General features: G+C 44.5%; 1 protein-coding gene across 8 annotated transcripts in view; it reads right to left on the reverse strand.

Annotated features, from left to right (window-relative positions):
• Positions 1-27,589, reverse strand: part of fam49a (family with sequence similarity 49 member A) — a 32,281-nt gene extending 4,692 nt beyond the window's left edge. For 3 of the 8 annotated variants that reach the window (XM_014413453.4, XM_014413451.4, XM_023155147.3), the window contains exons 1-7: positions 27,434-27,589; positions 7,396-7,451; positions 2,773-2,852; positions 1,331-1,452; positions 474-579; positions 243-379; positions 24-101 (exon numbers count right to left, since the gene is read on the reverse strand). In XM_014413453.4, coding sequence (XP_014268939.1) covers positions 24-101; positions 243-379; positions 474-579; positions 1,331-1,452; positions 2,773-2,845 — 516 coding nt within the window. In that variant the 5' untranslated portion in view covers positions 2,846-2,852; positions 7,396-7,451; positions 27,434-27,589. Of the gene's footprint in view, positions 1-23; positions 102-242; positions 380-473; positions 580-1,330; positions 1,453-2,772; positions 2,853-3,144; positions 3,225-7,395; positions 7,452-27,433 lie in introns of all 8 variants that reach the window. The other 5 variants (XM_014413452.4, XM_014413455.4, XM_076873648.1 and 2 more) reach the window with 4 other exon arrangements.
• Between the last annotated feature and the right edge of the window lie 15 nt (positions 27,590-27,604).

The raw sequence follows: 27,604 nt of genomic DNA on the forward strand, positions 1-27,604 counted from the left end.
AAAAGATTTTTCCCCAGACTCACGTTCATGTTGTTTATCTGGTTTCTGCTGATGGTCCTTCTGTAGTAGCTGAAGTCGTTCTGGATGGCAGGATTCCTCATCTACGGCAAAACAAAGAGACAGTCATCATTTCGCCATCACACACGCACACGTTTGATAAAGCCGTGCAGTACAACACACGAGGTATCGGGATAAGGCTGACTGTGTGTGCGTCTGAGTTTAGCTCGAGTGTTTCCACAGACCTTGAGCTCATCAAAGCGCAGAGTGAAGTGGAGGATCTCAGCGAACTGTTTGGCCAGCGCCTGCTCCCTCTCCAGGTGCTGAGTGGGCGTGAGGGGCGGACACGTCAGGGACTCCAACAAACTCTGCAGAGCCTTCTCTGTACACACAAACACACACAATCTTAAATGTGATGAGAAATTTGACTTTAACGTAACCTGTTCAGTAACAGAAAGGAGGCGTTTGTTCAGCACCTAGTTTGAGGGAGAAGCTGTAAAACCTCTTGAGTTTGATGACCAGCGGGCAGACGGAGTTCCACGCCTTCTCCTGCAGGCTGTGATCGCTGGGGTTTTGGATCGCCTGGAACCAAAGAAACACTCGTCAACCGTCACACGCATCCCAACCGCACGGAGCGACGCACACAGATCTAAAATGGTAAACAGGGCTTTCTGTATGATAACAGAAGCATTCGCAGCAGTTTGAGCCGTGTGGTGGCAGGCGTCTCTCCACTTGCTGTCGCTGTAAAGATGAAACAGTTACACTTAAGTAAAAGTCCATTATTATTACAGCTTTATATATTTTTCCATGTATGCAGTTCTTCTGTACCACAGACTATCGAAGTCAAAGTGAACAACAGCAAAGCTGCCCCCTCCAGGTGACTGATTACAGTCAGAATTTGCATGAAGGACTTGACTTGCAGCTCATTCTGTGCAGCTGATTGAATTCACAGTCAGCTGTCTAGTAACGAGCTTCTGCAAACGTTGTGGGTCGGCTGTGAGCTCGGTTACTGAAGGAGAGCAGGAAAAGGCCATAACTTTGATGTCAGTGATCACTGGGACTGTGCATCCATACTGCATGCACAGCACACTACTGTGACTACAGTCTGCCTCAAGTGTAATGTGATTACAATAAGCCAAGAACAGTGAGGAGTAGAAATGCTCCCACAACACAGCTGAAGCTGTCGCGAACTTGCATCAGTCCGACATCGTAACTCGCTCACACGGTTTGGGAGTTAGTGACGGGACAGCTGCCATGTTTGGCATTACGGAACGAATCCAGAGATTTCCACTCAGGATTCTTCGCCATGCCGTGTCTCTGCGCTTCTCCTTACATCTCTGATCTCCTGGCCAGCCCCTTTGTACGACTGCAGGCCACCCAGGATGCTCTCAGACTCCTGGAGGACTGAATTCACCTGGTTCCACACCTCACGCTCTCCGTCTGTCGGCTGTGCATCTAAACACAAACATATATCAGAACACAAGCCAACAAATGACACTCTTGTATAATTACAGACAAACTTCAGTGGATTTTTTCCATATTGATGTGAAACCGTGTTAGTTAATGAAAGCTAGCACCGAGTGCAGGAAACGAGCATGCTCGCTGAACGCGTTCGCTGCTAGAACGGAACTCGCCGTTCGTTTGAAATGGGAAACCCGACAAAACAAAAACGTTCAGCAGCACGACTCGAGTGAGGGACATCACTTCAGACAATACAACTGAGCTCTTTTACAGTCAAACCAAAAACTGCCTTTAATGGTTTTAACTGCAAAAAGCCAAATCACTGCAGTGAAAAGCACTAAACTGGCTCCATCGTCTTCCAGCACCTCGGACCGAATGCACGCGGCAGCCTCGAGCTTCAAACGAGGCCACATTTACGCCAATAACACACAAACGTATCTGAATATGGCAGCTCACATTAAGGCAGATATTTGACTGTAAAAGATGAGAGATGGGCAGAGTGTGTGTGGGGGTCAAAGGTCAGTGTGCCTGCACAGGGTCATCCAAAGCGTGCCGTAGCTTGTACGTGCTCGAGCGACAGCCGTGACTGACTGAAACAAATATCAGGTCTAAGGTACGTACGAGCTCACCGGCTCTTAGTCTCCTGCTGCATGCATATTTATGACACCATGACCCCTGCTTCTTCATCTCAGCTCTGGCAGCTCAGTTGTAAAAACGTGTGAGGTAATGCAAACTCTCCAAGCCTAGCCAGACCCGTCTAAGACTCAGAATAGAGAGCTGGTTATCATGACCACAGAGAGTCTAAATATAGAGCAGCGCTGACATTAAAACTCTGTCTGCGCTGCTTTGCATTTCAAAAACCTTCCACTCCTATCATTTCCTCTCTGCTGAATAAACAAAGCCTGGGGTTGGCTACAGCGTGCGAGCTGCTGAAATGCCACTGTGGAGGCGTAGTGTGTGTGTGTGTGTGTGTGTAAACATTATGTTTACATTATGTCACATTTGGGTGCATGAAATGTATCACAAACACAAAGAGGTGCATGCAGACGAGTTAGTAAAAGCAGACGGCAAAGGTCAAGGGTCAGATCCATTCCTCTTCTGCTTGGCACACAAAGAAAAGAGTTCCTATTCTAAAGCAGGGCTGAAATTAATCATGAATTTTAATAACATTAGAAATTCAATGGAGGAAGGTTCACAGCGGCTGAACAGTCTGACCCCTGACCAGCCGGAGCGGCTACAGAGAGGCTAAAGGGACGACTGGTTGAGGGGAAAGGAGAGCGTGGGAGCAAGAGGACAGGCAGAAGCTGCGCTCACTTTCAAAATCAAGGAAAAAGTTTGGCCCCTGTTCAAACTCTGTGCACGTGAGCACTTTTAATAGATTCCCCATTTGGTTTCTGCAAGAGAGAGAAAGGAGAAAGAAAGGAGGAAGAGCATGTGTGATGTTAAAGAGCCACCGAAAAAAGGGAGAAAAGAAAGTTGTTTGATTAGCGACGGGCGATCAGAGGCGATGCTGCGGGAGGTCGCGACCGAGCCAAGAGGGGGGCGAGGAAAAAAGAGGAGAGAATAAGAGGACGCCTTCACAGTTTGGTCATTGAGAGCAGAGGCTGACGGAGAGAGAAGAAAGAGCAGAGCAGGCTACACCTCCTTCTCCATCCAGCTTTTGTCCCACTGCCCCGCCACACTTACTTTCAAAGTCCAGGAAAAAGTGTGGATAGTTCTCTATTTCCCTTGTTAGGACTTTTAGCAGGTTACCCATTCCAGCAAACCTGATGGTTAAAAAGAGTCGTCACCATAACAGATAGCAGTACATACAGTTTCACAAAAACACGTTCAGTGTGGCTGATTTCAGACCAGGAGCTGGATATTAAATGATGCTGCCTTACAGCAGCGCCTCTGAAGACCAACCAGGCCTTTTAATTAACTACCTGCAGTGAAAACTTTCTAAACAGACAAAACTATCAATCAAAAGTTTACAAAATAAAATCAAATATTTGCTCTTAGTCAAGTTCTTTTTGTTTTTAATGCCCTTTCTCTTCTTCTTCCTGATTGGCTGCCCCTCGCAAACAAAAGATTCAAATACAAGGTGGGTGGAGTCAGCTAAGCTTAAAGTCTGCGCTCTTGGCTCACGTATACGCCGACTTCATTGCTTGAAGGTTTGGCTATGTTTACTGTACCATGCGCAGGGTGGGAAAAACTTATTGTCCTTTTATTTTCTAAATTGAATCCTTGCTGCCGACCTTTCCGTCCATCATCCCTTTGACAGAAATGAAACCAACCACGCACCAAGCTTTGATAGCTGATCTGAAAATGCAGACCTTTCTTTTGGATTCAGGCGTCTCTGAAATCAGCCAAATGCAGAGTCCTAAATTACAGTTACACTCTATAAAGCTTTTATTGGAGGCAAAGGGCAGCAATTTCCTGGGAAAAGTCTCCCTCCCCCAGCTATGACGGGTGGTCACAAACTCTGTAATCACAGTGGGCCTAAACCTACAGCAGCATAACGTCAGGAACGCACAGAGATGCAGATAGGAACAGTGTAACCCTGTTTATTTTTAAAAAACTGAATTAGCTGCTGCAAAAATGATTTTAAAGTCTGTGTTAGTATATTTGGCACACTTGCATTTTTACACAGTAAAGATAAACACGAGTCTTCTTTTCTCACACATTAACAGCCAACTTCCCTCGACTCAAGCCAGAGAGTGAAGTGGCAACAATAGAGACTCTGAGCAGCAGCGTGCACATGATAGTCACACTGCATTTCTCTGCACAGCCTCCAGCAAGCTGTCCGCTATTTTTCAACCGTGGTATTCGCTGCACATCCTGCGCTCGTCATAAATTCAGATATAACTGTGTGCATAATAACAGGCTGCATACTGTTCCTACAGCCTTTGATTGGGAGGAAATTATATACCTTAAAAACGCATCAGATTATTAAATTCATGCAGAGCAGTCAGACTCGGGGTTGCACCAGCAGGGGGCAGTGTTGACGTATGCCTACATTCACTAACTACTGTGACGTGTCATGCTGGTACATGTGCTGCTGTGCAAGCCTTATTTGTTCAGGGCAGACTCTAACCTGTGGCTACGAGTCCGCAGCTGCTTCATCTGCAGCAAGACTCCACCTCCCCACCCCTCAGGTACCATTAAAACTGACAGCTGACTTTAAGACTGCGAAGAGTACTTTTCCCCTCTGAGATAAAACGGTCCAGTCAAGTACATTTGTGGTTGTTTTCATTTTGTGTGCACTGGGAATAAAAGATGATCAAACATTTAAGAAACAACCACGTGGTCTAAAGTCGTCATGCATCACTGTGATCGGTACCTCTCTGAAGACTTTGCACTACGAGTCGCTTCAGTTCCTTGGCTCAAAGCTGAGCCTACCGCACATGTTTGGGGATTTGACCTGTTGCTGCATCTCCCTGACATTCTGCAGCACCTGGCTGCCACACTGTTACACGCTCTCGTGCACTGTTACACGCTCTCGTGCACTGTTACACGCTCTCGTGCACTGTTACACGCTCTCCTTCCTAAACTACACCAGCTCACTTTTAACGGCCTACAGAGAGCGATTCATGCATGTGCACCTACTCACACAGCCAGTCAATCACTTTATCTACAGTACAGCTATAATAAAGGTGACCTCATTTAAAGTTTTATTCTATTGTATTAAAAGTTGAATACAACATCTGGCACATGTATAGTTTTTTTAAACTGTACAAAAACAGGAGGAGAATTATTGGACTTTGTGTTCAATTAAGTAAATATGAGATGATAAAAAACCAGCACACACTGTAGGCGTGAAACCAGTCAAATATCGCTCTCATGATGTCACTGATCTTCTCTGACGATCTGAACGAAACCCAATCAGCGTCCTTTAATGACGCATCTAAATGGGATGTGACCGCGTCACCATTTTATGTTTATGGACTGAATTACACCAGCGAGTGGCAGGTTGCACAACAAAGAGCACGTCTGGGTAATGTTTACTGTCAGATCATTAGGTACAGTTATGGCAGAGGTTGTCTCTCTTAGTTCGAGCTGTTTGGTAACACCTGGTACTACAGGTAGGCCAGTAATACACCAACAGTAGTGTCTGTGCGAGCGTCTTGTTTCACTCGAGACACAAGTGGGAAGAGGGTGGGGGGAGGGGGCTCACAGGTCGAATGTTTACAGCGTGTTTACAGAAATCGTGTTTGGGCCTGTGACGATGCTAGCATTAGCTTCCTAGCTCCCTCCTAGCTAGCTCCCGTTGCCCACAGATGGTGTAAAAGGGTGAGCCGCAGACTGCAGGTCAGAAAATGAAGCCAGTGTGGAGGAAGCTTAAACATGAACTCCATCTGAAGGCTGCTGTCGAGAGCTGAGGTTGAGATGATGGACGTTTATGGTTTTCTGTGTTGACCTTTAAACACCTTTCCAAGAATTGATGGGCTCGGTCACACGTTGTGGGTCACATTAAATAAACAAACAAGTCTATTTTGTAAATATTAAATCATACTACGTTTTAAAATGAATGATCATCGGTGGCACGAGAGCACACACCCAACAGCTAAGGACTTGTGGTTGACAAGTAGTCCACCAGCCGGTGAGTACGTGGTTTCACACCCATCTTTACTCATCACATCCTTTTTTTTTTTTGCACAACCAAGATGGCGGCGATGGTGGAAACGCTCAGACGCGCGATCGACACCCTGACAAGATGCAGGATCTAAAACTCCACCAGCCATCCTTTAAATACAGTCTATGAGAGGTGTGAGGTATTAACGTGCACATCAGCACGCTTCTTATTACAGTCTGCGCTTCAGGTAACATTACATTCATTTGGTGTTTTGAGCTACTGGAATCAAACTTTGATATAACCGCGACTCCTTTATGTTCCACTTGTTTTAATAAAGGCGGTTTTGTTGTGTTCTTCCTCTTTCAGTGGCAGTTATCGAGTATCTGTGGAAACTCGTGTGAAGAGACGACTCAGTGAAGAATACGCTGAGAGTGGAACTAGAAATCATGAAGTGAGTTCGAGATTAAAGCGGTTTCCCTAAAAGAGAGAAGAAATTAAAAATGCAATTTGTTGAACATAATCTGCATGTCTAAATGGTGAAGCCTGTTGTTCTGTGAGTAGATCTTTTGTGTTAACACATGAGCTACCTTTGTGCTACACGTGCTGCTCTCAGAGACCAAAACTCTGCTGCTCTAATCTCAATTTAAGCATTGCTGCTGCAGTCTGTGCTGCCATCTCAAGGCTATTTAAGCTTTGTAATTAAAGCTAATTCTATGCACTTAAAGCACCAAAATGAGTTCTCTGGTTAAACGACCTCCTCTGCCGTCTGGGGAGTCCCAACCAACACGTGCTCAGAAAGAAAATCCTGATCGGAGCAAACTGGCAACACAAATTATTTGTAGAGTTGGAGCTTTATTCTTTCAAATAAAAAAATGACAGATAAAATAAAAATACTGACAGATATTTCATGGCAGTCTCAAAAACGTACTTTAAACCTACCATGAGCTCACTGGTGATTTTTTCCTTTTTAGATGAATAAATAAATTCAGGCAACAAGTTCGACCCTCAAAAACACAAAAATAAAAAAAGGGAAGTTCCCACTGACAGATGCTACACTCAATTATGAAATTACACAGAGGTGTTTAAAGGAGGCACTGACCCTTTTCAATTTTTCTCTTCTAACTTTGTTCATTGCAAAGTTGCACAGATACCTTTGGAAAACCTGAACGTCCTCCTCAGATCCTGTAACTACCAAACGAAGGTTTGGCTGTAAAGCCCAGAGAACGAGGAGCTTTCTGAGGCTTAACACAACAACCGCGGGCTGATCCCAGCTACCTAAGATCATCTAAACCACAGTGTTGCTGCTGGCTGACGTGTCTTAGCGGCAGCTTGGAGTGCCGACTGTACGAACATGAAGCATGCTGTGGTCATGAGTGATGTACCTTCTCTGGTGGAGGACGTCAGGCTGCGGTTTATATCATCCGCTTTCTTTGTGTCTCTGTAACAACAAGAAAGGGAAAAAAGGACTTAGAGAAAATGACACGACTAATACCAGCGAGGGAAACGCACAGTTCCTCATTAAAAATGCACGTGCAGGTGTGTGTCACTGCGTGCACGTCGCACACCTGCCGACTGAACGGGCAGAGGATCAGCTTTCCACATCAACCAACAAAATAACTCTTTTCTGCTGATGCACACGAGCCTTCAGACAAATACAATCCTCCAGCATCACAAAACACACCTCTGAATTATTCAACACTGAAATCGACACCGCGTCTGTCATATCCAAAGAAAAGCAGCCGATTAGCCCGTCTGCAGGTTACTGAGGTACTGAACATCCTGTGCCGTGCTGCGGCTGCACAATGCTCCAATTCTCTTTAAGGTGGGAGCAGAAAATAAACAGATGGTGCTGTCAACTAGCACAGCGTCCAACCACAAGAAAAGACCAGGATCACCTGGAGCTCAGCGTTCATCTGTGAGAGCTGAGAGCGAATTGTTCCACATTTGAACCTAATATTTGTCACGGCTGTTTCTAAATGTGTACCTCTCATAGTTACACCGCAACAAAGTACTTTTAAATTATGGCGAGGCCTGACTGGAGAGAATTATGCAGCAGCAGTAAAGCTGCGCTGTGGACGGTTACTACATCTTACTACATTTCCTGTTGTGCTTGAAATGTTTGTTTTACGGCCCCACGTGGCTCATCCTGGTCTGACCGGCTGCTTGTGGACTGCTAATCTAGGCAGGAGCAAATATTCATGTGTAAATAATACCCCAGTGTTTGTGTGCAAAGAACTAGAACCTTATTTTTACCTTAATTTAATAATTGCTTAAAAGGGATCAGTTAGGCTTTTTTTATTCTTGAAGTTCATTGGAGCAGCTGTGCAGCTCGAGTCAGTTTAATATCATCCCACGACTGTTCGACGTTTTTCTGATGTGGTTTCACTGCGTTCATCACGCGATGACCTCCAGCTCCAGCTAGCACTCTGCAGGCGAGGGCGAAGTCGCTGGGACGAGAACTGGAACCTCAGAGCATTCAGGGCCATTATTATTGGACGATCATAAGAATTAGTCACTGTACAAATGACACAGTGGGCATCATAAGTTACAGCCTTCACGTGCACACACGCACTAATAAGCTCATGCACGTTTATATGGCAGCGAGGTAATGAACATATAATACATGCATCATGCAAATACTTCCACAGACACCCAAATGTTGGGCTTCTCAAACACTTTTTGTTCAACATAACACTTTTTTGCAGACAATTCATCTATTGCAGAGGTTTGTTGATACAAACGCCACGTTTGTTCTTAGCATCTGATTTTCTGATGATCCGCTAACCCATTAACTTACATAATGTAGACATGTTACCAACTGTCACTGAAACCTTCGCCTGCACTGACTCTGCTTCATCCTCTGTGGAACCTGCACAGCAACAGTGCTGAGAGAAGGGATGCTGCAGATGATTGGGTGGGTGGATGGATGGATGGGTGGGTGCCTCCAGAGACACGAGATGCTCTCCTCGTAAGGGCAGAAAGTGCAACTGTTCCCTGCGGTTGGACACGTGAATGGTCTTTAGATATAATATCACACCCACTTTATACATCAAACTTCCTTCTTTTTCTGCACTTCAGCTTCTTTGAAGTCCTCCTTCCTCTTTGCCCCATGTGTCCGTTTCATTCCCTTTTCCTTCTCTGCTTCTGCTTTCAGTCAAACAGGCAGGATTTCCCCATTTGTGCCCAACTTATCTACACAATGAAATCAAGCACGTTTGCAAAAGTCAGCCAGTACGCACTGCACTAGAATGAAAATAAACGAATTAATAAAATATGCAGCATCAACACTTCACACTTATGCCATTCATACCAGTGTGCAAACCAACAATCTTAAACTACCAGCACATTTATCACAGCACTCAGAGCTGAGCGCCGGTTTATTAGTAAGTCAATAAATCTGTCAATCATCCCGGCAGGTGGTGCAGTCAAACAGTGTGCAGGGAGATGCATGCAGACTTTTCAAAAATAAACATGTTTTTCAGGAAACATCAATCAAGAGCTAGAATGGAATTTTCCAGTGACCTCAGAGGAATAACATGCACAGTAACACACGGGCCGCTGCTGTCCCAAGGTAAGTTACCGAAGGGGGAAAACCAAAACATCTGAGCGCAGTAATGTTGATTTTATCCAACAGATCTGCTGTTAAGAGCACGAAGGTATGAGTGAGGAATGAGATAAGTGAGACAAACTGGTGGAGGAAGCAGGAAGAGAAAAAGGAGAGACTGGCGCAAAGAAACCAAAGCTGTGAGACACAAGCCAAGCAGCCTGCTTATTGCTGCACTAGAAAAGACAATTAATTAGTTTGCTATGAATCGCATTTAAAAAATCGATACTGATGGTCAACGCATCGATGCTTTATGAGGCATCGTTGTGTTTGCTGAGACTCTGGATGTTTAAGCCTGAGAGCAAAATGCTTCCAGAAAGTTCTGTTTGCATTGTAAAACCTCTGCTGAGGGACCTACGTCGCGCCCCTCATACAATAACACTTAGTTTCAGTTCAGTCTTAGTGTTTCTAACAAAAGAAGCTAAAACCAAAAAACCACAAAGAAATTTAAGAAACTGAGGATCACATACAGGGAACATCCTTCCACATGGTTATGAGAGTGATGCAGAAAATGACAGCGCCATTAGTGCTAATGGTTTTACGTGATCTAACATTAAGGTGCATTTTAAATTTAGGCTGCACGCTGGTGTCCAGCTGGACTTGTTTGGTGTGTTGATTCCCAGGACTCATCATCAGCTGTCACTTCAAGTCAGAACACAGGACAGCAAACATCAAAATGATGATTCTAACAAAGTAGCAGCAAAGTCATGAACACGCAGTCGGATTAGTCATCCACACAAACTCCAGTGACTGTAACTTACTGATCATAAAGTCTGCCCATGCTGATCATGTGGCAGCCGTCATCGTTAAGGGAGGTTCGATAAGAACGTGGATTACGCTCATTTCTAACAAACAAGAGGCGAGTGCCACAACACGTCACCTTCCCAGAGTTTATCATCTTATACAGAGGCTCAGTGAGGGTCTTCAGTACGCCTGCTATATAATAACTGAAATAAGTGGTTTTACCTCCATTCCTTCGTCCCCACAAACAAGACAGCAGGTGGGTGGGGTCTGTGCACCTGAGATGACCCTATAAGACAGGGGCGGGGAACTCCAGGCGTCAGAGGCCGGTGACCTGCAGGTTTTAGATCTCACCCTGGGTCAGCACACCTGAATCACATGATGAGGTCATTCCCAGGTCTCTGGAGAACTTCAAGACATGTTGAGGAGGTCATTTAGCCGTTTAAATCAGCTGACACATCTAAAACCTGCAGGACACCGGGACCCTCGAGGCCTGGGGTTGGACACCCCTGCTACAAGAGAGCCCCCCCCCCCTTCTGACATCACACAGTGCAAAGATTAGCAAAAAAGTGCCGTTGTTTTACATCCACAAAGGAGTGGGTGGTAGTACTCGTCTCTGTCAAATATTAATAAGCAAACAAACAAAACAACAACAAGCAATTATTGAATGACGTGCTTCATCTCTCGAGTGCAGATGTTTTTCCCCTCAGCTTACACGACACTGTCGAAAGAATTGAAGAAATCTGACGTGTCTGAAGAGCAATCGGGGAGTAGAAACGAGCAAAGTCACCCTCCTGCTCTTATGTGAGCTTCATGTACAGACAAGTGCTGGCACCCTCCCTGCATGGACTGGAAAAAACAAACATAAACATGTTAACAGTCTCTTTGTGTGGACAACCACACGTGTGCCTGCATGGGCTCGTCTCACAACCATCCGTTTCCATGGTGACAGCAGAGAAGTGCGTTAAAATAAGAACGACGGACAGCCTGGAGGGGACAGACAGACATGTGGACACGCTTTGTTCTATAAAGGCTACCGGTCAGAAAAAGCGAAGGTGTGTGATGACAGCAGCTGTCACTAACGATGCGAATCTCTGCCAAGAAGGCTGCTTAAAACGGGAGAGCGGCAGTCTGCAGACACATGACGAGAGGAGGGATCACCGGAGAGGGAAGGGTGGATGTAAACAAAAACATGTGAAGAAACAGATTATCATTATCATGACGGCGCCTCAGCGTCGCTGAAGTGGAGCAAACAAAGATTCCTCTTAAAGAGCACAGATCCGTCTGTCTGTGTAACCCTCATAAAACAAGTGCATGCTGGGAAAAAGCAGAGCTACAGACGTCTTTGCTGTTTTCACGTATACAGCATAGAAAGGAATACTGAGAGGCTCCGTCAACGTTTACACAGGAAAACAAAAGACTGCATATCCCACAGTTCACTGGGTTAAACTGACCATAACAGCAGATAAGTCCTTATCAGCTGTGTTTTCACAGTGTGGCCAGCAGTAGATAACCGCTGACCACCCAATAGATCTGCAAACACATAATCTAATGCAAATTTGTCTAACAGCAGTTTCCAAACAAGTGTAAAAAGCTGAAGCCTGTGTAAACACGTCATATCTTGGACTTTATTTATTCAAATTTTAGCGTCTACCTTTGTAAGATAAAAGTCATCTGTTAAAGACATTTTATGCTATTATTCAAATGGAAATGATGTTTCGCTTCCTCCACAGCTGTGATTTACAGCAGGCACCAGGACCTGTTGTTTAGTCATAAGTATACGGACATGTTAAAAGACTCACAAACCCAATCGCAGGAAGCTGCACTGACACCACAACTGACTCTCCAAGTAAGTCTTTTCTGAGTAACACAGAAAATGTCAGATACGAGTACAAATAGAACATTTGCTTTTCTTTTTTTACCTCTGAAGTGTAGAGATGGAAACGATCAGGATGTCCCGTCTCCTTTGTGCCCAAATCATGCAGCAGAGGCGATGACCCACTTTGGATCAAAACCTTTTGTCTCCTCGCTGCGACGTTGACATTTTCAACAATCAGCACATTTACACGTAGTACTGTCATCACTGAGTGCAGACAGCTGGATGAACAATATAACCAGCATCACTTGTATTTTCTCAGTTAACAACTGCAAACAGTAACGTTTCCCTAAATGAAGACTGCACAGTGAAGCAGGTTCACACATTTTTTATTATTACTCCTGTTTTCTGAGTACTTGGTGATGCTTCTCTCGTGAGTCTCTCATCCTGCAGACGAACTTCAGCTCGACTGACAGCAGCCCCTGAAGCAGGCCTCCACCTGCCGTAGGTTCTGGTTAGAGCAGATCTCCAGCTCAGAGCAGAAGGACCATCACTGACAGCTGGAGTCTGAGTGCGTCTGACCAGAGGATCAGATCCTCTCTTGGGAAGCAGAATGATATTGAGACGACCACCACAGCAAAAAAAAAGCTGGGTTAAAGATAAGGTACTAAGGCTCGCTGTGTGGGTGGGGCCGGACCTTCATTACCCCACCTGGTGATGTTTTGTGAGCACAAACAGGCATGAAATCCAAAATGGCGTGACAGGAGTGAACCAGTAAATCAATTATTTACATGACTGAGCATCATATCCACCACTGGAAAAGCACATTTCCAGCATCACTCCAGGTCACGCAACAAGAGTCGGTGTGCAAATCTGTGAGTAAGCACAAGTCCCACGTGAGACCACGTCGGAAACACGTTTTCCAACCAGGTGATAAATGAAATGCACGTACACGTGTGATAGATGACACAGCAGGCTAAGTTCATGATGTGGAGAGGATGGACGTTCTCTCAGGGTTCAAACAAAGTTCAACGGGCTGGAAGACTACAGCCCTCCCATGAGTAAATGAGTACGTGTGTGTCTGTCTGGAGCGTCTTGCGTCCTTTCTGCATGGCAACAGCCTATGAAAGGGTCACGAATCAGAACGGTGAGCTCTGCCACTGCGGACCTGATTTTGTTCTTTTCCACATTAACTCCATGTTTGTTAGAAACTCACTGGCCTTTGATACCAACTCACCTTCAAAACAGTACAATTAAAAAATGTATTTAGAAATATGTAATTATACATGTTTATAAAAAGCCCCACAGGAGACAGTTTGCATTCACACTAATGCAAACGAGGCCTTTCATTCATCGAGTGCTAACTGTTACACAGGAAACATGTCAGTCTGCTCGGTATGACAGAAAAACCTCAAGTGACGGAGCAGGTGCTGAAGCGTGTGGGAACTGTCTGCAGTTCCTTTGTTCTCATGCACAATTTCATGCGTGTAGCAGCACAATAATCAGCTTTGGTCTTCTGGTAAACAGAGCAGGTCCTCGTCAACATGCTGGTAAAAACAAAAATCTCATGAAATCGCATCATGTTCTGTTTCTTCAAATCACTTCATAACTGAATAATCAGATCAGCACAACATCTACCAACACAATCAGCATGGTTAGCATGCAGCGGTGAGTGCTAACATTATAGACTGATGGTTATTATACGTACAAGTAATATGTGGGGGAGGAGGAAGTGCTGTACTGATGCTGGAAACGGCTCGCTGAACCTGCTCTGCACTCTGTGGAATGTGGTTCCCGTTTGATTCGTCACAGGCTCGTGAGCCGACGACGTTAAACGGGGGAAATATTTTCCTGCACATTAAATGGTGACGCTGGTAAAACATAGAACCTGGAACATCAGCACAGGCTGATAAGATGATCTTCACGTTAAGTAAAAAGAATAAATGGATAAATAAAAATATTTCTAAAAAGCTTGTGGTGCTGTTCAAATAATTCCCAGGTGAAGGAAAATGAGCAGCAGCCAAACGCTCGTACACTCTGGCTACGTCTGGGAGATTATCTGCAAGCCGCTCTGGCAAGGAATCAGCCACAGAGCTCTTGTAAGACAACGCAATAAATATCTGTTGAAAAGAAACTTTCCTCTGAATATTGTCTCAATTTGAGCGAACGATGCAGCACGAGACACGTTTTAGGAAAATCTGCCCAAAGTGCTGTTACAGATCAAGAACGAACACATAATAATAAAATAAACACAATAATCCCTTTCCATTATTTTCAGTAGCATGAGGTATTAATTATTATAAATAACCACATCATTACAAATTTATAGCCTAACAAAGTCCAATTAGAAGCTACATTGAAACACATGACAGGGCTGCATGACACGTTAAAGTCTTGGTACTGGTCCTAGAACAGTTTTATTTATACAGCGCCAAATCACAACAGCAGTCGCCTCAAGGACCTTTATACTGTAAGGCCGACCCTACAATAATACATACAGAGAAAAACCCACCAATCATATGACCCCCTATGAGCAGCACTTTGGCGACAGTGGGAAGGAAAAACTTCCTTTTAACAGGAAGAAACCTCCAGCAGAACCAGGCTCAGGGAGGGGCGGGGCCATCTGCCGTGATTGGTTGTACATATACAACTAAACTTAAGCGAATAGCTTGTGAAAGCACACAAAAGTAAAACCAAAAATAGACAGTGAGTCCTCAGGTATGCTTGCCCACTTGTAAGCACATTAAAGACCAGTTAACCATTTACAAAACAACAGAGCAGTTTCAAGTTTACAATAACCATCCAGACAAACGCTTTCAACCAATGATTGGCCAATTATCTGTAGCGATTAATGATTATATTGATTCTTCACAAAAAAGAAGTTTTAGCACCAGTTTAATTAACTGACTGTTATTATAACGAGTTCCCAGGAAACCTGCCCGCTGTGGATCGAGAGCTGTGACACCTGAACCGTCTTTTGGAAACCTGGAAAGAAACAGCATCGTGCCAGTTACGACACGGACGCGCCCATTTTTCTTGGCCTGCGTGTGCCCAACCTGTGTGTTCGTGTGCGATTGGCTGGCGCGGCTGCAAGGAAACAAATATTTTAAGTTTAAAAGGTTTCTGTGCCAAAGCCAGCTCTGCGAAGTAAACTGTTTCCTCTCTGTATAAACCACAGGAAACCAAAATCAACACCAATGCCCTGAAATAACTTGTGTTTAGGAATCTCTAGGAAAATGTCTGACAAGCATAAACCAGTTGTTTAACTGGTGTCTGTCACTACCAGCGTAATCCAAAGTGGTTTTAGAGTAACGACATCTTTTGCTCTGCGCCCCGTCCTTCTCGAGCAGCATTCACTACAAAGCTGGCACCGAGTGTCAGCACAGCACACAAACAACAGAAACTGGGGGCTCAACACTAAGAATAGTTCATAGTTCAGTCTGAAGCTCAGTTTGTCGCTACCTCTTTAGAGCAGCAAAGAAAAAACCATAACAGTCCCAATGCCTACTGTATGCTTTTAGGCTGTGTGCTGTCTGACAGTAGGATCAGTACACAACAATGATTAAATGTTACCCACACTGATGTACAGTATGAACTTAAGTAATGAGCCCTTTTGGGGGGGAGGGGGTCACTAAGTGGCATATGGTCAAAAACTGCTCAAGTTAAGCCCATTAACTGTAGCTCCTCCAAAATAAAAGCACATTCGAACACACCAGCTTGGCTCTCTGCATCCATTTTTAAAATCCCTCGGCTGTTTTGACTGGCGAGGAAAACAGGCCTTCAAACTGGGTTAGGGGAGCTGTGTCTCCCTCAGGCGCCCTTTGCTGGAGCAAATGTGACAGCGGGGCATTTTGGAGGGGGTTGAGCTCAGCTCAAGGGGAGGTTGGCTGAGTTTTGCCCTAATATGGACATGGGCTGGGGGGTGGGGGTGCTGTTGGGAGGGAGGCAGGCAGGCAGGGAAGAGGGTGGGCTGGGTGGAGAAGGGGAAACCTGCCTAGCACCACCACAATGGCAGCCTTGCTCTTTATCCTCCCCTCTCACAGCCTGCTTCACATACCAGCACAGGGTTCAACTGTTTTGCTCTGCTAACCACACTCTGGAGGCTCTCTGCACACTGAAGAACTCTTCAGCAGCCGGGACTCAGGCATCGAGCACAGTTCACTTTTGAGTACTTGTGCTGCTCTTTGAAAGGCTCTCACTCAGAAACAGTACATCTCATATCTGACAAACGGCTACGCGCTCCAGCTCGCTGTCACCGGAGCACAGAGCTGAGCCTCCTCAGCGGCTGCTCTCGGCTCTGTATGCCCTCTGGTTCAGCCAGCTGGGTCATTTTACACTCGCTCCATACAAACTCACCACTATCCCTCCTCTAACATCTGCAGGCAGATGAAGAGAGACGAAGATAATAAACAGACAAAAAAGTCACAGTGACCGTTATTCTGTTCGGTGAGTAGGAGGGGTGACGGGGGGAGGGGTGTCTGCGGACATAGTAAACATCTCAGAGAGGCCTCTGTCAGTGCTGAGAGTGGGATAGATGGAGGGAGAGACTGCCAAGGCGTTTAAGAGTGCATGAGGAGAACAATAAATGGAGGAAAAGACTCGAAGAAAACGAGCAAGTGGGAAAGCAGAAGCAGGAGGCTGGTATTCGGAGAGCAGGGGGAGGCAGAGTCGCTGGCTGCTAGCAGCTAGTGCTGCGTAGCGCGGGACTCCAGGCGTAAAAATTCCTCCTACGTTTCTGTTCAATGCCACTTCTGTTCTGCCCAGCCCTGCTTGTCAACAGCAATGTAGATACAAAGGGAACCATGTCTGTGTGTGAAACCAGCGCTAGCAAATATGAATGTGAATGCATCAAGCTAACTTCCTCAACACATGCCCTTTCTCTGAGAGCTACAGAGGCAGCAAGGTTGTCTTAACATACTCAGATAGATGTGCTACTGCCACAGACTGCCTTGAAGCAATGACATCAGTAGACTGTGACTTGATGATACTTCAGATACTCCAGATAAAGAAGTTCTTATTCTAAGAGAGGGAAAAACTTTTTGACAGCTGGATAAGGAGACTGGCACCTGTGTCTGTCAGGTAAATATGAAAACAAGACAGCCACAAAACAAAAACCAAACAATCGGCCTTCGAGGACTTATCAAGATCATCCAAATATGCAGGTTGTTTATTTATTCTAGAGATTCTTCTGAATGCTCCTGTGGTTGCAAAAGAGATCTGCCACCTTCATCTACAGGGAGTGCAGAATTATTAGGCAAATGAGTATTTTGTCCACATCATCTTCTTCATGCATGTTGTCTTACTCCAAGCTGTATAGCATAGGTGTCAAACTCTGGCCCGCGGGCCAAATTTGGCCCGCAGCCTAATTACATTTGGCCCGCGAAGCCGTGCCAAATGACTATTAGAGCTGGCCTACTGGTATTATACAGCTAATATATATATTGTTTAGTATTAAGCTTTGCTTGTTCCATATTCAGTTTTTCAGCAAAACGTGTTTGAGTCCATAAGAAAAGATTCATTCTTATATCTGGAGGAAGATTTTTTTTTCCAATAAATATTAATGTTAGCCCGCGACTTTGTTCCAGTTTTGAATTTTGGCCCACTGTGTATTTGAGTTTGACACCCCTGCTGTATAGGCTTGAAAGCCTACTGTCAATTAAGCATATTAGGTGATGTGCATCTCTGTAATGAGAAGGGGTGTGGTCTAATGACATCAACACCCTATATCAGGTGTGCATAATTATTAGGCAACGTCCTTTCCTTTGGCAAAATGGGTCAAAAGAAGGACTTGACAGGCTCAGAAAAGTCAAAAATAGTGAGATATCTTGCAGAGGGATGCAGCAGTCTCAAAATTGCAAAGCTTCTGAAGCGTGATCATCGAACAATCAAGCGTTTCATTCAAAATAGTCAACAGGGTCGCAAGAAGCGTGTGGAAAAACCAAGGCGCAAAATAACTGCCCATGAACTGAGAAAAGTCAAGCGTGCAGCTGCCAAGATGCCACTTGCCACCAGTTTGGCCATATTTCAGAGCTGCAACATCACTGGAGTGCCCAAAAGCACAAGGTGTGCAATACTCAGAGACATGGCCAAGGTAAGAAAGGCTGAAAGACGACCACCACTGAACAAGACACACAAGCTGAAACGTCAAGACTGGGCCAAGAAATATCTCAAGACTGGTTTTTCTAAGGTTTTATGAACTGATGAAATGAGAGTGAGTCTTGATGGGCCAGATGGATGGGCCCGTGGCTGGATTGGTAAAGGGCAGAGAGCTCCAGTCCCACTCAGACGCCAGCAAGGTGGAGGTGGAGTACTGGTTTGGGCTGGTATCATCAAAGATGAGCTTGTGGGGCCTTTTCGGGTTGAGGATGGAGTCAAGCTCAACTCCCAGTCCTACTGCCAGTTTCTGGAAGACACCTTCTTCAAGCAGTGGTACAGGAAGAAGTCTGCATCCTTCAAGAAAAACATGATTTTCATGCAGGACAATGCTCCATCACACGCGTCCAAGTACTCCACAGCGTGGCTGGCAAGAAAGGGTATAAAAGAAGAAAAACTAATGACATGGCCACCTTGTTCACCTGATCTGAACCCCATTGAGAACCTGTGGTCCATCATCAAATGTGAGATTTACAAGGAGGGAAAACAGTACACCTCTCTGAACAGTGTCTGGGAGGCTGTGGTTGCTGCTGCACGCAATGTTGATGGTGAACAGATCAAAACACTGACAGAATCCATGGATGGCAGGCTTTTGAGTGTCCTTGCAAAGAAAGGTGGCTATATTGGTCGCTGATTTGTTTTGGTTTTGTTTTTGAATGTCAGAAATGTATATTTGTGAATGTGGAGATGTTATATTGGTGTCACTGGTAAAAAGAAATCATTGAAATGGGTATATATTTGTTTTTTGTTAAGTTGCCTAATAATTATGCACAGTAATACCTGCACACACAGATATCCCCCTAAAATAGCTAAAACTAAAAACAAACTAAAAACTACTTCCAAAAACATTCAGCTTTGATATTAATGAGTTTTTTGGGTTCATTGAGAACATGGTTGTTGTTCAATAATAACATTATTCCTCAGAAATACAACTTGCCTAATAATTCTGCACTCCCTGTATGACCACACAGATGAAGGTGGCTGAGTAATTAACGTAATTAACACACGATTGCTAAACAAAACTAATTTTACCACAAAGGTTAGCTAGCATATGGTTAGCGTCACTGCAGGTATCATATGGATGCAGGCACTTCTCTGAGAGCTATGTTACATTCACTGAAGCATTACATTAACAGACTTGCCTTAAGGTCATGACATCAGTAGACATGCAGATACTTCAGACAAGTCAAGCAAACATGCATTCAAAGGAGACAGGGTCAGGGAAAACAGCTTGATAAGGAGACTCGCAATCTGTCAGTTACATATGAAAACAGGACACTTTTAATTAGCATTAAAAAACAATGCAATATCCACATCAATCTGTTTCACATGCTGGTCAAACACAGCCTTTTGCTCATTTCTGTATTTGCTCTCTACCAGTGAGGCCCGGCAGCCAGTGCTTCTTTCCCCTTCATCACTCCAATAACATATTTTTCTTCTTATTAACTCTTTGCATTTTCAGTACACCCACAGATGAGATTGCTGTTCACAGCTTAGAGAAACGCTCTCAAAGTAAGTTCTGTAAAAACAGAGCGAGGTGCTGCTTATGAAAACGAACCTATTTAAGGCTTTCCATAAACACTGCTGTGAGGGCCGGTGTCATCGCGTCAAAGCGTTCTGCGAGGACACTTGCAGCTCCCTGGTCTGCTGGCCTGACCCAGGCACACCACGGGGCAGCCATTGTTGCTGCTACAGCAATCTCACATTGATTTATTCTCAAGAAATAAATATAGGTCTTTCCTCTGTATCTTACTTACACGCTGTTACGGCCCAAACTGCTTCTGTGTGTGTGCACAGTGTAAATCCAGGGTTTCTCATTGATCTAGATCATAAAGTACTGAAAGGTCATTTTTGTATAAATATTTTAAATGATCAACTTTCCCCTTTTTGTTTGCAGTACAATATTCTGTAATGGAAATTTCTGCTCAAGAAAATCAAAAGTGGTCGAAATGAGCAGTTAAGACTTGGGAAACATATTGTTCACAGCGCATCAATCATTAGTGATGCATCACACACAGCAAATGAAATGATGATAATAGCTGTTTATTGTGGTTTGGCAGGGCTGCAGTACGTCACAGAAAGTCGATTTTTTCCTGTAACACCCTCTGTCGGGAATTCAAAGTAATTACAAAATCAAATTATCAAGATTAATAATCAACATTAATCATCACAATCCCAACATACAGTAATCGGGGTCAGAGTTTAAGCCTGCAGCCCCCCCCCCCAAGCTGCTGCTGGTTAGATCTCGCCCACTAGTTTTACAACCTTCACTGTAAAGCACGACAGCCACCCATTCCCGCCCTCACACACTTTTAGCTTGTCATCAGAATCAGAATCAGAATCAGAAAGGGGTTTATTGCCAAATGTTGAGCAGGTTTACAACATTAGGAAATTGCTGCAGTGCTTCAGTGCAAAACATAGTGTCATAAATAGCACTTAAATAGACATGAAAAAATAAAAGTAGGGATAAGAATTAAAAGTGCTACGTAGAAAGATATGTGCATGAGATATACATGAGAATAAGAATTAAGAGTGCTACGTGGAAAGATATATACATGAGTGCAGGTGGTGATCAGTGCCAAACATGGAATGATGCAGTGAACACAGCGTAGGGTCATGTGTTAGTGGCGGGTACAGTCATATGGTTATTGTTCATGTGTCCGACAGCAGAGGGGAAGAAACTGTTCTTATGGCGAGAGGTTCTGGTGCGAATGGACTGGAGCCTCCTGCCTGAGGGGAGCAGGTCAAACAGACTGTGTCCAGGGTGAGGGTCATGAATAATAAACTCTGAGTTTCGGGGTTCCTGCTGAGATCGGTGACTGTGCACAGGCTCTGATCCTTCTCAGAGTCGTCCAAATCCAGAACAACAAGTGTTGTGGCACAGCTGGCTAATCAAAGTTATAGATATTATAAAGTCAGAAATAATGTGTTGTGTATCTGAGCAGTGAGTCCAGTTTGATTCCCAGCCGGCTGGACTGTTTGCTACCCTGACCTTGTTTCCCATGTTTCCTGTTTTTCCCCCCACTCCATCCTTCGGTTCATCTCGCTGCAGAATTATGCTTACAAAGAAAAGTGTCTTGCACCACATGGACTAGGAAGCATGACACCCCGTAGCAGAAGGCTGACAGCGTTTAGTGTTAAATGGTGATCGCCTCTACGGAACCGAACACAAATATAATTACACTTTTACACCCACGAGCAACAACATAAACACCAGTGACAACTGGATCAAATGACATTAATCACTGCACAGGCACCAGTTAATATCAGGCTGCATGTCAACAGTCACTTATTAAAGTTTAATGTGCTAGGAGCAGGGAACATATCTATGAGAGTTTGACATTTCCAACACGGACGTTGCTGTGGGGTCTTCCACATATGCAGTGGTTATCACCAAGCCCGGCGGGAATTATGAAATTACAGTAAACTGGAGAACTTGGCAAATCCTAACGGTCTCATTTTCACCAACACTGAGGGAGCTGCTGAACAACAGCTGAGCTCAGTGAGCTGTGAAGGATAACTGATGCAAGAAGAGCAAGAAGGGCAAGGCTTGGATTATTCTTTGCTGTGGACAAGTACTCATGTCTGTTGTACTTTTATCAAGCTTGCAGTTATAGTAAGAATAAAACCTGCAGTAGTCAGTGTGATCAAGCCTACAAGGACAAAACTGTGTTAAGCTCCAGACGCTCCAAACTGTCGCCCCACTCAGGACACTGACATGTGTGACCGAGTCCACGGGAGAACGACGGACTTTCCTGACCAGCTAAACACAAACAGAAGTGTAGACTAATCGACTGCTTCAACAGTAAGTAGCTAACATGAGCAAGGCTAGCACCAGCTAGCTTCATGTTCAGTGTAGTGATTCCTGTGGCTCCGTTTATTCTGACACAGCCAAACAATCCTGAGACGCAGCACTTAATCTTTGCTCATTTTCAACATTTATTACAGTCGTTAGTGTGGAGATAAGGGAGCTGCAGTCTCCAGCAGAGAGCAGGGACAGGTGGCTATAATAAAGCCCCCAGTAAACCAGTGTTGTACAACAACGACAATTAACAAGGCTTCACAAAGCAGCATCTCAGCTGCCAACAATCACAGGTGACAAAGGTTAAGCGTGTAGTTGGCTGATCCCTCACACGCCTCCCTACAACGACTGTCACCCACAGCTCAGTCTGACTCTTATCTTGTAGTTTCTGAACTGTGAGCTGCTCTTCCAAAGCGTTCCAATTTTCCACTGGCCCAGAAAAAATGATTCTTTCGGCATTTGGAACCAAGTGAACTGCCAAAGCAATTTTGTGCAAACTGTTGTAAGTAATTTGAAATAAGCACTTGTATAACGACTTGGGCTTCAGAAACATGTTAATACCAGACATAACGCAGACCTCATAAGAATGAATCTCAGGTTGGTTACAAAGTAGCAAAACCTGAACAACAACCAAAGCAACCGAAACAAACTGAAATAATTATGTAAAAAACAAACAAACCACAAAACCAACTATTGCTGTGTTATTAGGCCATGTGAGACAGTTTGTGGTTATAAAAGCGGATGAATTCAAATCATGTCATTGACTAAAAAAAGTTTCCTATTATATAGTAAACTTCAAAACAGCCAATTGGGAGTCTGCGTTCCCAGTACAACAGCACACCAAACCAAAAAATGACTACTAACAGTAACACACGAGCAGCCGAGATAAACGGAGGTGACCATCACGACCACGGCTCTGAACAACAGCGACACAGAGCAGCGAAACTGCAGCAAGTAGCCAGAGAGCTGCTGTCACGCTGACAGGATGCAAGCAGAAAAAGTGAAACGTGAGTGGGAAGTGTGCAGGGTCATGAGGCAGAACGGTTGTACACACACGTATTTGCGCACACACAGACATAAAGACACACAGACGGGTAGTTCGGTGTAAAACAGGAACTACGGCAGGACGGCCACGGTCTAGTACACACAAATAACCAGAGTAATATAACCAGGAGGCTTAAGAACAATATTCGCGGTGAACACTAAATGTTGGAGGATTAGGCTTCAAAAACATTTTAAGCTTTTAAGAGAATAAGCTGTCCTAACAGTTAGGATTTATTTGTCTTGCTCAGCCAGACTGAGAGCCTGAAAGGCTCATTGTTTCAGTAAGCACTCAATTAAAGCTGAAATGATCACCTTAATTAACAGCAGACATTTGTTGTTGTCACTGCAGTAAAAGCACGGGTGTCATGGATAACACTGGGAACGGCTCTGGTTTATTAAGGTGTTGCAGTAGATGGAGGCAGTGTGACAGAAAGCAAACGTGCACAGAACCAGGGCCCCAAAACTGACGCAGCCAATCATACTCAGCCACCTTTGCTTTCCATACAAAGGTAGTTTTATTCTTGGACTCGAGAGCAGCTCATGGTCCTTCTTCAGCTATTGCTGGGCCTTGGTGACAACCCCCAGCTGAAGGCATTTTAGCTCACTTCCTTGAAAACAGAAGGGTGGGTGGGCCTTTGCTAATCACAGCCAGATTTTAATTAATATAAAAAAACTAAACATAAAAGCAGCAGAAGAAATTATTCTGAGCAAAACAACAAATTTTTTCCTCCGAGAACATTCCGAAAACATCGCAGTTTTATCTGCATAGAGGAAAGAAACACGCCTTCCAGCTGTGTTTTCAGAGCGGGGTCTATTTTACTCAAACACAAAATATACTGTAGCTTAAAAAGAAAAAAAGGGGGGCTAGAAATAAAATAAAATGCAACAAAGGTTGATTTCTGTTGCACCAAACATGGCCACATGCACAGCCACCCCCAAACATCAACTTAGATCCCAGAAAAACCCAGAATACAAATCTATTATCTGCAGACCTCTCACGCAGATGTCCACACACAACTCGCTCGTCTTGGATCAAACACGCTTTTTGTACAACTCTTGTACCCCTAAACTTATGAGGTCTCAAAATGCTGGAAAAATAAAGCATCGAGCACCTTTGAGGGGAAACACTGACACTTCAAATGATCAAGGTAAAAATGTTGCACGTCTGGATTGGACGGTAACTTTTGTTACCAAACTGCATCTAACATTCTGCACCTTTGCTGGAAATGTCTTTTTAAACAAAGTTCAAAGCTGCAGCTCATATATGAAAACAGCTACACAAACACACAGAACCTGTTAGCTGAGCATCCGAGGCTCTGGAGCCAGGGAGAAATCTGTCCTGTTTTCTCTTCCAGCCCAGATGGCAGCATTGGCTGAGTCAGCAGTGGCGGATGGTCCGCAGCAAACTGGATGACTAGCTGCTGATAACAGGAGGAGAGCTCTTAGCCAGCGTGTTCAGTCTGAATGAAATCATGACTTTAACAACTCTAACACAAATCCTTTCTTATCCTAAAAGGAAGTACACATTCAAACTATTATAACTGCCAAAAGCCCTCATGTTTGACTTCTCTAACGTACTTTATGCAAATATACTATTTCCATTCCGCACATACATCAGTAACGGCCCACATTGCTAAATGAACACAGAAAGAAGAAGCATCATTTTGCCCAAAATGTGCCATGCATGAATAAAATGTGCCAGACAGTCTGCAGAAGCTGCAGGCTGGCCTCGGCTGGCGTCGACGGTGAAATAATGACACGACAAGACTTCCCACCGCTTGCACAGCTTAAGCCTCAAGATATTGGACTTGGCAATGGTGCAGCGCTAGCAGGAAATCCTTTGGGATTTCTCATGTCGTATCACAAAGCGACTTGTGATTCATAGCTGGACTCGGGCAAACAAAAAATTGCTGCTGTGAGCAGTTTCATTTGAAGTCTGAGAGCAGCAAAAACTGCAAATACCACATTACCTTTGAAACAGCCCATGACAGGCTAACGTGGCGCTCTTCAGTAAAGCTGCTGCTTCACTCTATGAGCAGAATGGCTGCCAGGGCGGCACCAGCGGCTCCCCTGTGCAATCACAGCAGTTCACACTCAACATAAAGATAATGTTTTATCAAAACTAACATGCAAGTTTGGGCTAGCTTGACACTGACAGTTTCTGTTTTGTTGTTAAAGGAATAGGAAACAGACATCTTTAAGCATCTTTATTGTCATGTTACAAAGCATCTCACAGTGGAACTGATTAAAAAAAGTCTTCCCAAGCTGTGACGTACAGCAAGTGTTACACCATGTGCTTCCCTCAGGCAACCTGTAATGCAACAGCAGGTTGAAAAACCACAAAGTACAAATATGCCACTGTTCGACAGGGTGTGAGATACCATATCCTGTTTTTCTGTTGCAAAGAAAACCTTGAGCAGTGAGAGCGCAGAACTACGAGACTTTCAACTGATATCTGGCAGCTTTCTGACAGGACGATGGGCGAGCAGAGTGCTGGACACGCCATTCAAATTGTGCCATGCCTAATTTTTAAAGTCTGACACGTTTTTTGCTCGTGTTCTCGTTTTAGCTGGGAATGTTGGAATATGTGGAATGGTTTACAGCAACCACAGGCAAACAAATATAAACTGATACTTCAGTTACTTTAGCCACATTGTTGAAACAAAGGTAGATAGTTTCGTTCTTGTCACACCCAGTGTACAGAACACAGCATGCATCACAGGTCACTAGAACAATATGCATTCATAAGAATATTTAACAAAGGTCCTTCCCAGTAGTGCAGAGGACCTCTTATTGGACCAAAAGTCTAATAAAGTCAAACAGAACTGGCTTAAATGCTGCAGCATGTATGACTCTGCGTGTCCGAGCACATCTCCACGGTTTCAGTGTGTACACCACTACTAGTTCTGCTTGGCCATGCAAATAACATGCAAAGCATTTCAACTTCCTTCATGTGAGATCAGGTTCATTCACACCAGCTATTGTCTAACATGCAGAACTCTGAAGTGTCAACCAGCATTCCAGAAACGCTGCAATTACTCCCTGGAATACTGACTGAAACAGGACAAATCTGCTCACACATGCCCCCACCACACACACACACACACACACACACACACACACACACACACACACACACACACACACACACAGTTGGGAAGTGCAGCTGTTGCTGTATGTCCTCTTGAACAAAAGAGCGCCATTTCAGTACACCAGGGCCTTGATGGGCACATTCCTCTTATTGCCTAGAAAAATTTGCATATCAAGGTGGTTTTCAAATTGAGAGATTTGAGTCAAGACAAGTCTGTCAGTCTGCCTGTGCTGCAGGCTGTGAACAAATTTGCACCCGGCTCTTGGACTATGTTTGGTTAATTCCCCTGGCAAGGCACAGCGAATCTAGATTCCACCACCTACATGGCAGCACTGCAACGGATGGAGGTACTGGGCTGAATGAACCAGGGGCGGGGGTGTGTTGTTGTTGTAATAGGAAATAATAAAGTATAGCCTGGAATAACACCCGGAGGGCCGACGCAGAGCTCCACATTGTAGATCATGTCAGGACGCACAAACAGCTACTTTTATCAGCTGCAGACTGAGGCCACAAATACATTATAACCGCCTTTCCCCCTCTGCCAGTTCAAGAGGCAGCAATCAGTCAGAAATTACAGCAGTAGAAAGGAAATCATTTAATCCAACCACCTGCCTGAGGATGAACCGGACACTGTTATCAGTCTGCAGCGGTGTCTACACAGCAGTGATTTCAGACGGAGATAGTTGTTAAACTGTTATAACTTTTCACCGAACCGGGTTCTAACATATATCTGCTATCAAAATAGAGCAAAAACAATGCGTTTCTATAAATCAACAACGGGAAAACAAGAGCAGTGTGGCTCGAATTTAACGCCTCCAGCAGTCCCGAGCTAAGTTTGTGGGCTAACCGGACCGTGAAGCTAGCACCACTAAGTAAACCTCGGAAAAGAAATCACAACATATGTGAATATCAATAGAACAAAACCGCGGGCAGATAAGACTTAGTACAACAATTACGCTACCACGTAACTCATTTCAGGAGCTAATATTAGCTAGCAAGTTGGCGCTTCCTCCGCCTGCTCCCCATTACTCCATGTGAACTCGTTTGACAGTCCCCGATTTGTACGGGTACACATTTTGGCAAGACACCAAGTAAAGTTAACCCACAGACCCCACCATCTTTGCGGCCGGCAAAACACGAATCGAAGTTGCGCAAACCTCAAAACTCACCGGTATGTCTGTCGGTGTAGGAGTCTACAGGAGCTCAGCACCGAAGCCTGGCTGTGTGCAGTACTTTCACCGACCTTGGCAGCTCTGTGTGTTCCCGGCAGCAACAGAAAACAACACTCTCATCACCCCTCCCTCTGCCAGCAGAAAAGCCATGAAGAAAGTTCGGTTTCA

The sequence above is a fragment of the Maylandia zebra genome, linkage group LG15 (assembly GCF_041146795.1).
Source record: "Maylandia zebra isolate NMK-2024a linkage group LG15, Mzebra_GT3a, whole genome shotgun sequence".
Lineage (NCBI taxonomy): Eukaryota > Metazoa > Chordata > Actinopteri > Cichliformes > Cichlidae > Maylandia > Maylandia zebra.